General features: G+C 25.7%; 2 protein-coding genes across 2 annotated transcripts; both read left to right on the plus strand.

Moving 5' to 3' along the window:
* Positions 1-219: 219 nt before the first annotated feature.
* On the plus strand, positions 220-1,818 carry OCT59_007937 (uncharacterized protein; the record flags this gene model as incomplete). Its single annotated transcript, XM_025323672.2, has 4 exons — positions 220-366; positions 465-816; positions 889-1,590; positions 1,811-1,818. The coding sequence occupies 4 exons, from the start codon at positions 220-222 to the stop codon at positions 1,816-1,818; spliced, it is 1,209 nt and encodes a 402-aa protein (XP_025166150.2).
* Positions 1,819-8,333: 6,515 nt separating this feature from the next.
* OCT59_007938 (uncharacterized protein) lies at positions 8,334-13,389 on the plus strand (the record flags this gene model as incomplete). The annotated part of the gene is made up of 24 exons (XM_025329858.2): positions 8,334-8,340; positions 8,439-8,580; positions 8,655-8,821; positions 8,901-9,087; positions 9,193-9,301; positions 9,391-9,597; positions 9,686-9,794; positions 9,876-9,991; positions 10,076-10,174; positions 10,245-10,342; positions 10,432-10,509; positions 10,597-10,766; positions 10,835-10,911; positions 10,986-11,214; positions 11,283-11,371; positions 11,446-11,519; positions 11,606-11,714; positions 11,788-11,897; positions 11,981-12,131; positions 12,254-12,511; positions 12,588-12,788; positions 12,858-12,974; positions 13,069-13,201; positions 13,295-13,389. 24 exons carry the CDS (start codon positions 8,334-8,336, stop codon positions 13,387-13,389), a joined length of 3,132 nt encoding a protein of 1,043 aa, XP_025166151.1.
* Positions 13,390-14,685: the final 1,296 nt, after the last annotated feature.

Below are 14,685 nucleotides of genomic sequence, written 5' to 3' on the forward strand. Positions count from 1 at the left end.
TGACATAAATTATGTTCCTAATTTATCAATTTATATTTTGGTTTAGCTTAAACTTCAGCATGAAATTGATTTTCATGAAAATATAATTCGTTTTTATGGCATTACAACAGGTATTATAAATATTTTAATCATTATTTTAATAAAATGAAAAAATCTAAAATTTTTATTTTTTTCTCAAAAGAAAACCAGAGCAACAATTCAAAAAAATATTTTTTGGTGATGGAATATGCCAATAATGGTACTCTTCGAAACTATCTAAATGAATGTTTTAAAAATCTTACTTGGAATGACAAATTAAATCTAGCATTTCAGTTAGCTAATGCTATATTATTCTTGCACGATGAAGGGATTGTTCATCGTGATTTGGTAGGTTATTTACTTTTGATATTTTATTAAAGTATAGTGTTTGTAAAATTATGTATTGTACCTAATATTATCGCTATTATCATTTTAATCAATAATAGCACTCCAATAACGTATTAGTTCACAAGGATACCATTAAATTAGCTGATTTTGGATTATCAAAAAGGATTGATGAATCATCCAATATTCAATCAAAATTATTTGGAATGATTACTTATGTTGATCCACAAATATTTAATAGAAAAAGAGATAACAACAATAAAGTTCAAATATATTCATTAAATAAAAAGAGTGATGTTTACAGTATTGGTGTACTCTTATGGGAAATATCTAGTGGGAGGCCGCCTTTTTGTGATAAACCATATGATCTTGGTTTGGCTATGGAAATATTACATGGACTTAGAGAGAAACCCATTCCCAATACATCTGAAGATTATATAAAAATATACACTGGTAAATAAAAATAAATTTTAATCATGTTCATAATAATTACATTTATTAATTGCAAGTTTATTTTGTATTTAGATTGCTGGAATAATGAACCAGATAATCGTCCAACTATCAACCAAGTTGTTGCAAAATTAAATGCAATTATTTTAGAAGAAAGTGACCAATTATCAAGTGAACAGCAGAATATTGTTGAAGCTCCTAGAAATATTATTAATAATTCACTGCATGGAGAAATGTCTCAATTTATTCAAAATTTTAATAATATGAATACAGAAGGAATGGATACTTCAATATCATCAGAAAATAATTTTGATATTATGGTTAGGGAAATAATTCTTCTTCATGAAAAGACAGAAATGGTAAGGAGAAAACATGAAATTGTTAATTATCTTAATAATCATAATATAACTTCACAAGAAATTTATAATTGTTTATTGAATAATCAAAATAACTCAAATTCTCTTTTTTTACTTGGAATATTTAATCATTTTGGAATTCAAATTAATATTAATGAACAAAAAGCATTTGAATTATATCAAAATGCAGCAAATTCAGAAAATGTATCTGGAATAATTAGTTTAGGATATTGTTATGAAACAGGAATGGGAACCAATGTTAATGAACAAAAAGCATTTGAATTATATAAAAAGGCAGCAAATTTAGGAAATGCACGTGGAATATGTAATCTAGGATACTGTTATAACAATGGAGTTGGAACCAATGTTGATAAGCAAAAAGCATTTGGACTATTTCAAAATGCTGCAAATTTAGGACATTGTAAACATCAGGAAGTCACGGGAAAAATGTTCATTACATGTATATTTTTGCAAATCATTTACATCGCAATTTTCATTATTTTAAATGTACATGTAATATTTAACATTAATGAACATCATTAATGAGATTTTTATCATGATGTGCAGCATTTAATAATAAATATTCAATGTACATATCTTTGCTATAATATTACTAACAAGTAAATTTCAGTTAACTACAGCCCTATAAGAAATATGTATACGGAAAGGAAACGTTTTGTATACATTTTATGTACGTTTCTATAGATTCCGTATACAAATTCCGTATATTTAATAAGCAATTCATTTTTGAACATTTTTTAAAAAAACTAATGTATACGAAATGTATACGGAAAAAATTAATCATACGGAATGTATACGGAATTTTTAAACTTAATATTTTTAGAAAATAATTTTACAAAAATCTCGTATCATAACACGAGATCACGTGATTGTTTATTGTTTTGTTTTTTGTTTTTTATATAAACCCTTACTTTGATGAGTTTGATCTTCCGATCTTCCTTTCTGTCTTTCCCTTCCTTCTCTTTTCTTTTGTTTTATTTTTGTTATTTTTTCTAAATTTTTCTTCTTTTTTCGTCACCCCCCTTTTAAAAAAAAAATTTTTTTTTTCGTACCTCACTTTAAAAATTTTTTTTTTCGTCACTCCCTTAAAAAAAAAATTTTTTTTGATTTTATTCTTTTATTCCCACTATTCCCACTCTTCTTTTTTTTAAAAAAAATTTTCTTCTTTCTATTTCTATTTCCTCTTTATAAAAAATTTTTTATTTTTCTAACTTTGACGTCCTCCCTTTAAAAAAAAAAAAATTTTTTTTAACTTTCCTAACTTCGTTACCCTCTTTTTAAAAAAATATTTTTTTTGATTTATTCTTTATTCCCCTTTCTTTTTTATTTATATATATCCCTTTTTTTATTTCATAGGCCAGCAGATTTTTTTTTGTGAGAAGATTCAGTTTCTTTTTTCTTTTTTGTAGATCAGTTTGGGAGTCCTTTCCTTTTTGTAGGATTGTTTAGGATTTTTTTCTTTTTTTAGGTCAGTTCAAATTTTCTTTTTTTTTTTTTTGTAAGTTGGGTTCAGATTCTTTTCTTTTTGTAGGTTGTTTCAGTTTGTTGCTTCAGAGTCTTCTTTTTTTGTAGGTCAGTTTTGGATTTATTTTGTTGTTTTGGTTTCTTTTTCATCAGATGCTTCATAATTCTTTTCATTTATGTAGGTCAGACATTCTGGAGTTCTCTTTCTTTTTTTGTAGGAATGCTGACCTTTGGTGACTTGGACGATTGCAGATACTATATGAAGGGGGGGGTTTGTTTCCAATTAAGCTAGACATTCTTATGTTTCTTTTTTTGTTGTTTGACTCCAAATGAACCTGAACTTATAGATAATTTTGGTTGCAATAGGTGGTTTTAATAAGGAGGGAATTTTCATAATGTATTTGTATTTTGTTTATTTTTTATTTTTTATTTAATTTAATAAAGTAAAATTAGATTTATGTAAATATAATTATAGTAAACTGTAATACAAATAGTAAATTCAGTGACCAAATCGTATAAATTTCGTGAATCAAATCATGTAAATTCCATATGAATTCCGTGCAAATTCCGTATCCAAACCATATTTTTTGTGATACGGAATTGTGCATTTTTCCGTATCCTATTATGATACGTTATTTCTAAGGAAAAAAATCGTATAAAAACTTTATAAAAAACGTATCCCAATTTTTTTATAGGGCAGTTAGTATTGATCGGTATCACGTGATCAGTTTGCCGATCGATCTTTTTTTTTTTTGATAAAAAAAAGTTTAATAAAAAACTTTAAACTTCTTTCTTTCCCTTTCTTTCACTTCCCTTCGTCCCCTTATCCTTTCGTCCTTCTCCTATATCCTTCCCTTTCCTTTCGTCCTTCCCTTCCTTTTCGTTCTCCCCTTTTCTCACACCTGTAAGTTTCGTTACTTTTTTTTTAATTTATTTTTTTTTAATTTATTTTTTTTTAATTTATTTTTTTTTTATTTATTTATTTTTTTTAATTTTATCTTTTTTTTTCGTTTCTTTTCATTATTTTATTTTTTGTAGGACGTTTACTAGGAGGACGCCGGCTTGAATACTACGAAACCGGACTTTAAGGTAGTAAGAAACTGGAAAGGGGATATTTTAAATTTAAGAAACGAACTAACGTTTCTTTTTGTTATTTTATTTTTTGTAGGACTAGGAGGACGCCAGCTTGAATACTACGAAACTGGACTTTAAGGTAGTGAGAAACGGGATTTTTGTTATTTTTACTAATTTAAGAAATGAACTAACGTTTCTTTTCATTATTTTATTTTGTAGGACGCGTAGGAAAATGCTGGCTTAAATACGAAACCGGACTTTAAGGTAAGAAACGGGGGAAGGGTGATTTTAAATTTAAGAAATGAACTAACGTTTCTTTTCGTTGTTTTTTTTTGTAGGACGGAGGACGCCGGCTTGAATACTACGAAACTGGACTTTAAGGTAGTGAGAAACAGGATTTTGTTATTTTTACTAATTTAAGAAATGAACTAACGTTTCTTTTCATTATTTTATTTTGTAGGACACGTAGGAAAATGCCGGCTTGAATACGAAACTGGACTTTAAGGTAAGAAACGGGGGAAGGGTGATTTTAAATTTAAGAAACGAACTAACGTTTCTTTTCATTGTTTTTTTTTCGTAGGTCGCGTACTAAGAGGATGCCGGCTTGTTCACGAAACCGGACTTGTTTAAGGTAAAAAATGGTGAAAGGGAATTTTTAATATTTTGAAGTTAAGAAATGATCTAACGTTTCTTTTTCATTTTTTTTTTGTAGGACGCTGGCTTTAATTAATATAGGTTAAATAAACAACAAAAGGCTTTTAAAAAAAAATTTCAGGCCCTTTTTATTATTAATTGGCGTAGTATTTTTACACAAGATAGAGTGATTGCATCGTAAAATATCGATAAGGAAATAATACATTGGATTTTAAGGTAAAAAACTGGGAAAGGGGGATGGAAGGATGGAAGAAGGGGATTTTGCAAAGAGGAACCAAGATTCATAAGAATCTTGGTTTTATTTATCTATTTTTATTATTTTGGAACGGTTACTAATAACTGTTCTTTTTTTTTGTTTAGGTTCGGGTGGGCTTCCGAGTTCCGAAGAACGGAAACCCAAAGATTCGTAAGTACGAATCTTTTTTTATTTTTTATTTTTTATTTTATGGAACGGTTTACTAACCGTTCCTTTCTTTTTTTTATAGGTTCGGTGTCTCGGGAGGGCTTCTGAAGAATGGAAAAACCTAAAGATTCATAAGTACGAGTACGAATCTTTTGGGTTTTTTTTTATATTTTTTAATATTACGAACGGTTACTAACCGTTCTTTTTCTTTATTTTTTATAGGTTCGGTGGTCTTCCGAAGAACGGAAAACAATAAACTGAGGTATCGTAAGTATTTTACTACGAACCTTAGATTTTTTTTAATATTACGAACGGTTTATTAACCGTTCTTTCTTTTTTTTAGAGGATCGGGTGGATTTCCGAAGAACAGAAAAAGGAGAAACTAAGGTTCGTAAGTATTATATTACGAACCTTAGATTTATTTTTTTTTAATACTATGAACGGTTCTAACCGTTCTTTATATTTTATTTTATAGGTTTCGGGTGGGCCTCCAATCTTTGGATAAAGCGGAACCAAGATTCGTGAGTACGAATCTTGGTTATTTATTATTATTATTTTTTTTTTAATATTATGGAACGGTTACTAACCGTTCTTTTTCTTTTTTTTAGGTCTCGGGTGGATTTCCGAAGAGTGAAAAAAGAAGAACAAGATTCATAAGTACGAATCTTAACGGAACGGATTGGTAAGTTTCGAAGTTTCACTTCACTTCGAAACTTTTTTAAAATTTTTTTTTAAATTAATTTTTTATTAATACTCTTTTTAACTTTTTATTGTTAGGTTGTACTTCCTGGACAAAGTTTCGAAGAATAACTTCGAAACTTTTTTTGTAGGTCTCCCAGAGTATTTGGTTAATTTAACGAGGCCTACTGTCTTTTTTTTTGTTTTCTTTTACGGTTATAATAGAATAGATTGTTATAGTGTATTTTAATAAAATAAATTCAGTAATATTTAGTATTGTCATATCATTAACATAATTTATATAAATTCGATATGATGTTTATTATCTTTAAAATAATGTACATCGTTAATGGACATTAAAATTAGGTGATGCACATCGAATATTGTGACATCGGTAGTACATTGCAGGGTCCGATGTTCAGCGTTTCTTTATGATGTACATCAAGTGACCGATATACATTTGATGAACATTTTTCCCGTGACTTCCTGATGAAGCTCAATATTTCCTTGCTGTTGCGTATAAAAAAGGATATGGAGTTAAAAAGGACATAAATCAAGCAATTTATTGGTATACAAAATCTGCTGAACAAGGACATCAAAAAGCTCAAAATCAATTAAATAAATTAATCAATTAAAAGGATATATTGTAATAAAAATTTTCATTATGTATTATATATTTTTTATAAATATAGAATATTCAGATACACATCAAATATTAATTTAGCAGATTCATTGATGAAATAATAGAATATACATTAAATATATTATTTAAAACTTTATTTGTAATAATATGTAATTAATAGGTTCGAATAATTAGCATTCTAATTTTACTGCACTTTATAAATTAAAAGGAAAAAGAAATTTATTTGTTTTAGAAATCTTGCAGAATGCATAGATTACAAATTTCAATAAAAATATTTCTTATTTGTACTATTAAATTCTTGAATGAATTATTAAAGTAACTGTAGAAAAATAACAGCTCAGTAAAAATTTAAAGTGAAACCATAAACAATTATACCTGATAACTATATAAAATAGACAAGATCTACACTTAGGAGTAGTAATTTTAGTATTTATTTATAAAATAAAGTTATTCCTTTTTTATAATGAACTTTTTTAGCATGACGAAAGATTATTACATCACAATATTAACACGTGATTTCACATGTGATAAGTATTGTCACCACATTTTTTGAGAAAGAAAACCACCTCATACATTACAATGTCCTTCTCTACTAGATGCACAAATTATTGATTTGTTTGCAAAAAAAAATGATTGAAAACGAACTCTTCAATTTGAACAGAAGTTAATCAACGTACATGGTTTTAGAAAAATTATTTGTAATGTCAGCCTACTAGAATGAGTGGTTGTTCATTATCACCACTTAATGAAATATTTATTAGATAAGAACTCAATTTATTGTTTTATTTTACATGTCCTGTTATTTATATCTCGAGCAAGTTTGAGTTTTTTCTTTTTTTTTATTTTTCTTTTTTATTTTTATTTTTTAGGCTTGCTTGATTATCGGGATAAGGATTATGCGATGAAAAATTAATTTGTATACGTGCTGTTCATCATCCACAATGAAGCAAAATTTATTTTTGAAATTCTCAATTAAGAATGATAATCTCTAATAAAAAAAACCATCATATTTTGATTATGTATATGTAGCACTACTATTCAATTTTTGGAAATTGAGACTTTCTTCTTTACGTACTGTACATAATAAATATGTAGAGAATTATTTAATAATCGGAGGAGATGAATTCGTTTACAGATGGATAGTATAAATTTCAATTAAAAGGGGGAAAATAACAATAAAAGTATTCGATATGATTCAAGAATATTTTATTGAGGCTTGCATTAGATTTGGCATTAATCAAGAATTAACAAATCAATTATTTTGTTTTATATCAAATATTTGTCATCTAGAAGCTAATCCACAATGGAATAAATAATTTAAAAGTCCAATACCGATGGTTTATAATTACATTTTCACGTTAAAGTTTCTCCTTCAAGAATTCATGTTTTTTACGCTTTTTGATTGATATTATACCGATGTAAAATAAAAAATAGTTGGAATGATTATTAAAAAAGAAATCATTTTCATAATCAACCAACTGAAAATATAAATTTAATAAAAAATTCTTATAATTTTTTTTCCATATTTGTTTTATGATTGATTTTTAACTTCATATTATGTGGTATTTAATGTTTATTATCCAAAGCCATTGCTGACATTTCATTTATATAGTACCATGTCGAAGCAAGCGTATGATTTAAATATGAAATTAATTCATTATAACTGTTATATTAGAATATTGTGCACTTAATTGAAATACATCAAAATACAGAACTGAATTTTTTTTTTTCAGAAATGTAACGGAATTAATTCAATGACAATAATTTTTATTACGATTTAAAAATAAAATAAATTTATAAAAAATTTCTAGGGTTCAAACAAATTATGTACAAATAAAATAGTGTGCATTATTAATTTATCTAGCATTAGAATTTCTTTTTAATACAATAAACTATCCATACAAATTTAGTAAATTTTATTTAAATTGGCATTTGATAATACACTCTATGGCACAGGAAAACTATATTTGGATTTGTATTGCACAAATCATGTGATCATTAGTATATAATTGATAATACTTCCGATCGGCAATTTGTTATTTTTCTCCGAATTTACGTCGATAGTAGTTTTACCTTTTTTTAAAATTTCGGTAAAACTAGATTTGTTTGAACATAATTAATTCAAATTTTTCATATAATTTTTACTACATAAGTCATTAGTGTCATAGGACGGAATAATAATAATATTGATCAAATAATTACTAAGGATATAACACTATTTCCAATCATGGATTGTATGTTATTATTCGATTATTTGTTTTGTTGTTTAATTGACATTTCAATATTCTTTGTTTAATTTGAAATATTACTAATGTTAATTTATATATCATAGACGAAGCTATGGCAAATAAAATTATGCCTGAACTAGGCCAAGAGATCGAAGACTTTAAATATAACACTTGGCATGTAACAAATTGGCGGAATTTGGAAAAAAGAATAACGGGACCAGAATTTGAAGTTGGAAGTTGGAAATGGTGTGTTGTGACTTTTTTTTTTTAAAAAAAAAAAATGAATAACAAATTTACTTAATATTCAAATATTTTTTTAGGCGGATTTTGCTATTTCCTTTTGGTAATGGCAGTGGTAACCAAGATGTAGTTTCTATTTATCTTGATTTTGTTGATATTAAGAATGCTCCACCTGGTTGGCATTCATGTGCACAATTCGCTTTAGTCTTGTGGAATCCTGAAGACCCAACACAATATATTTCTTATCGTATGTATAAAGATCTATTTTTCATGTCAAATTGTCAATGCATACACATATTATTATATTGAATATTTTTGAATTTTAGATGCTCATCATCGATTTACTGCTGAAGAACAAGATTGGGGCTTTACACGATTTTATTCTTCACAAAAATTATTTACTCCTTGTGAAAACCGACCACATGCGTTAATTAAAAATGATTCAACCAATATCACTGCTTTTATACGAGTATTTAAGGACCCCACAGGCGTCTTGTGGCACAATCTCAACAAGTATATTATCTCATTTTTTATTATCATTCAAAGCTTGATCCACAAATATTCTCTTTGCTACGGTTATCGTTCAATTTGTAATTTTTTGTTTTATCTTACGTATAGCTATGATTCAAAAAAGGAGACAGGATATGTAGGATTGATCAATCAAGGCACTACAGGTTATATGAACACATTTCTGCAGTTACTTTATTGTATAACTTATTTTCGTAAGGTTGATTTCTTGTACAATTATTTAATAAGTAATTTTTTTTATCGAACGACAAAATGTATTGCAAGTCTAATATTTATTTGAAATCATAGGCGATCTATCAAATCCCTACAGAAGATGATGAACCAACAAAAAGTGTTCCCTTGGCTTTGCAACGAATTTTTTACAATTTACAGATATCAGACATGCCGGTTGTAACAAGAGAATTAATAGAATCTTTGGGATTTGAGTATTATAAGCAACTTGATTTGCAAGAATTTAGCATGATATTACAAGATATACTTAAAATCGAAATGAAGGTAGTTTTGCTAAAATTATATCTATTTTTTATCAATCAGTAACGTCTTTACAATACAATTATATCTTTATTATTAATTTTCTTATTAGGGTACGAAGGTTGATGGTACACATACTAAACTTTTTGTTGGTAAAATTAAGAAATATATCAAATGTATCAATTTGGATTATGAGTCTTCTCATGTTGAAGATTATTATGGTAATAATAAAGGGATGTTTTTTTTACATTAACAATAATTGTTTATATTAATAAATATTTTAAATTTAAAATTATTATTAGATATTGAACTGAATGTGAAAGGTTGTAAAACTTTAAGTGATTCTCTCAAAAATTATATTCAAGAGGAAATATTGGAAGGTGATGATAAATATGAAGTAGAAGGTCACGGGTTACAAGTATGTTATCTAATTTATCTAATTTTTTTATTCGATGTTTCTTCCATTTAAGATATTTCATAACCCGATTTTAATATTATGAAGGATGTCAAAAAGGGTGTTATATTTGAAAGTTTTCCTCCAATTTTACATTTACAACTTAAAAGGTTTGAATATGATATAATAAAGGACACGATGGTTAAGGTGATGAATTTTAAATAGTATATTTGATGTCGGAATCTTCTCTTTTTCTTACCAACCTTAAATATATTAGATCAATGATCGCTTTGAATACCCAATGGAGATTGATTTAGAAGAATTTCTTTCAGAAGATGCGGATAGATCAAACTCCCATAAATATTTATTACACGGGTTAGTTTATAATTTTTCCATTAATCACTTCATTATCAATTATTTTATATTTTTTTCAATATTACATATTTTACTTTTTATTATTATAGAGTACTCGTTTTTAGTGGTGGTGCTATGAATAAAGGTCATTGTTTTGCTATACTAAAACCCGAAAAGGACGGCAAATGGTTCATATCGTTTAAGGTTTCTTTTTTTTATTAAAAAATAATCTATCTTTATATATGTACGAATTTTTAAATTATATTGTAAAATAGGTTTAAATTTGATGATGACCAAGTTATACCTGTTATAGATAAACAAGTACTTGAAGATAATTATGGTGGATTACATTTCACCAATGCTTATATATTAATATATATTCGTGAATCAAATGTAGACGAGATATTATCTCCTGTGGTTCCTGAGGACATACCTTTTCATTTACGTATGCATTCTAATATAATTAATTAATTAATTTAAAGTTGATTGTAATTCATTTATTCTATTTAAAAGGGAGAATATGTATGGAAGAGAAAATGGTCATAGAAGAACAAAAGAAGGAAAAGATAGAGGAAAATCTTACTATAAAGGTATTTTATTAAAAAAAAAAAGAAAGAAAGGAAATTGTTTTTACTGTTGATTTATATTTATTTATTTAATATAGGTTGTGACAACTGAAAAACTCAAAAATTATCAAGGATTTGATCTTGCCAATTTTGATGGAGCACACAAATATATGATTCAAAAAGGCGAAACATATGGGGCTTTTAAAGAAAAGATTTCTCAAGAATTTAATATCCTTCCTGAACGATTACGATTCTGGATTTTTGTGAATCGTCGAAATAAAACCATTCGACCTGACTTTCTAATACCAGAATCTTATTCCAATACTAGTAAATTAAATTTCTATATTTAAAATTTTTACTGTATATATAAATTCTTACTTTATTATAATAAATAGGCATGGAAGAAGTACATAAAAGAATGACTTCCCATCAGAATGAAATGAAGTTATATATGGAGGTAGCAGACAAACCATTTAATGACACGGTTTGTTATATTATTAATTATTTGAAATTTTACTTTTTAAATTTAAAATCTTATATTACGAATTATTTATACAGATATGGTTTCCAGAAGGAAATGATCACATAATAGTTTTTCTTAAATATTTTGATCCTGACAAACAAGCTTTTGAGTAAGAAACCTTTTTTATTGAAATTTTGCACGTATATTATCAGTAAAAAAAAATATTTAACATATTTAATTACATAAATTATATAGAGGTTTAGGTCATTTATATATACAAAAGTTTAGTAAAGTGGGTGATTATGCTCGCATTTTCTGTGAGAAAAAGAAACTTCCACCAGACACACTTTTGAAAATATATGAAGCATGTATATTCAACTATTATGTTAATCAAATATATGTTCAAATTTATAATTTTTTAACATATTATATTACAGGAAATCAAACAAGATATGATTGTAAAGATAAGTCCTGAACTTACTTTCCAAAAATTAGAAGTGAAAGATGGTGGTATAATTTGTTTCCAAAAGGTTTTAACAGTAAATGAGTAGGTATTAACATTATATTGTATATATTTATATGTTTTTTTATATAATTTAATACTATTAAAGATAATTTGTATCTTTTTAGAATCCATGAACATAGAGTAGCAGGCCGTTATGTTGATATTCCTGATTTTTATAAATCCTTAATCATTGTTTCATTTAAACCAAAATTTAAAACTCAGGAACAAAAATCAAAATTTGATTTAGTTTTAGGGAAAAAATGTATGTACAATATGGTATGTAGAATACAATCAACTTGGTTACATCGAAAAATTAAAGGATAGGAATAAAAAAAAAAATCTAAACCAAATTTATCCCGTTTCAAATTACTAATATTTTTAAATACTTATTATTATAGATTGCTGAATCAGTTGCCGCTCATTTAAGTACAGATCCTCTTAAATTACGATTTACCTCGGCATTTTCATCATCTGGTATACCAAAGAGCGTTATTAAGCAAACCACTACTCAAACACTTTCAAAGATGCTTCAAACTTCATATTTGAATCCATCAGCTTATGTTTTATTCTATGAGATACTGGAACTAAATACTATAGAACCAGAAGCAAAGAAGTTTTTCAAAGTTTATTGGCTTGGAAACATAGTTAAAGAGAAGGTATAGTATTTTTACATACTTTTTTATTTTACAAATTTAGCATAAAAATATTCTGATTTAATATAAAAAATTTCAGGAAGTAAAAGAAATTGGTATTCATCTTCAAGAAAATGCTATCATTAATGATCTTATAGAAGAAATTTCAAAAAAGGTGACATTATCGTCACCAAGTTCTAGAATTAGATTATTTGAAGTTCGTTACAATAAGATTCAAAAGAATTTTACAGGAAGTGAACTGATAGAGAGTATACAAGAATTTGAGACACTATATGCAGAGGTAGTATGAATTGAATAATTACTTTTTCATTAAATTATTTCACTCATATGTTGTATATAATTTTTACAGGAAATACCTCTGGATGAAATTGTTATCAATCAATATGATCAAATTATTCAAGTATGCCATTTCACAAATGATCCAGTACGATTACACGGAATTCCATTTAAATTCGTTATTAAAAATGTAATTAATTTATAATTGTTAAGTTTTAATTAAATATAATAGTTTTTAAAGAATTCTAAATCTCTGGATAATTTTAAACTTTCTTTTAAATTAGGGAGAGAAACTTGCTGATACTAAAGTACGTCTTCGGCAACGACTTGGTATGAACGAAAAAGATTTTTCAAAAATTAAAATTTCAATTATATCCGAAACTTTATATACAAAACCAGAATATTTTTATAATGATGGTAAGCTAAAAACAATACGAAATTTTATTCCTAAAATCTTAATAAAATAAATTCAATCATTTAAATTTTTTTTAATTTTATTTAATTTATTAGATATAATTTTATCAGAAAAATTGTCAAATGAAGAATTTCTTGGTCTTGATTATGTGGATAAACGGGTAAAGTTAGAAGTACAGAAGCTGATTTAATTAATAGCCGATATATTATCATAATTATCTACAGTCATTAGTTGATTTCTTTTTTTATTTAAATATAATAAATACGATTTGATTACTATATTATTACAAGTTGTTAAAAATGAATAATTATTAAAAATAAAAATTAATGTTTCTTAAATATTTAGTGTATTTATTCTATTATCTGATTCATTGTTGACATCTATCTATTAAAAAAAAAAAAAATTTTTTTTTGACCGTTAAAAGAAATTAAGTTTCATCAGTTCATTATAATAAATAAATAATTGAAGCATAATTAAAATAAATCAATTTAAATTATTACTGTAACTTTAAAAATACGTAGAAGAAAAATTTGATGTTTGTCGATCCAATTTACAATGCGAAGAACATTCTCTTTGCAATAACCACAAATATGATAAAAATTTTACGGCTCTGTTAGAAAGTTTCTTCTTGGATTGTAATATTCATAAACTGGAACAACAGGAAATGATGAGACATTGAAATACATATGTATTTTTTCAGCAGATTATCTTTTTTTGTCATTCCAAATAATCAATAAAATACTGAAAGTCAAAAGTTCTTTTATTAAATATTATTATTAATAATTAATACACAATATATATTTATACAGAGAATATTAATTATTAATGTGAATATTATTTTATGTATTTTATGTATTATATAATCATAAACTGCAATTTAATAAGATGGTCACACGTCAATCTAATCTCCGAAAATATCTAAATAGAATTTGTTATTAGTATAAATATCATGATTTTTTTGAATGATTTGATAATACAATAGAATAAATTCTTCTTTATCTTTATTAATAAAATTGATAAATTTTTTTTTTTGCAAAATTAACATATCTAATAATTAATAATAATAAATAATTATCTAAAATTTTTTTATCAAAGGTACAATCATTTTTTTTTTCCATCAAAAAATCAAATTAATAATAATCAACAATTGCAAAAATGATAATTAAAAAATTAATTTTATATAAAAAAAACGAATAAAATTTGTTTCTAATTATGCAAAACCAAAACCCAAATATAATTGATATTAACTCAGTTAGGTAATCAAATAAAAATTGTAACAATAATATTATTAAATTAAAATATAAAATAAAAAAAGTGGCGAAAAAATTTTAGATGTTTAATTAATATAAATATTAAAAAGAATGTTTATCACGAAAAATCTTTGCACAATAATTCAAATCAAATAGTTTTATGAAATTAGATATATCAAATTATTTATTTAGTTATTATAACAAAGTGAACAAATCGAATTATGGCTTATGTAATA

This window comes from Rhizophagus irregularis, chromosome 16 (assembly GCF_026210795.1).
Source record: "Rhizophagus irregularis chromosome 16, complete sequence".
NCBI classification, from domain to species: domain Eukaryota; kingdom Fungi; phylum Glomeromycota; class Glomeromycetes; order Glomerales; family Glomeraceae; genus Rhizophagus; species Rhizophagus irregularis.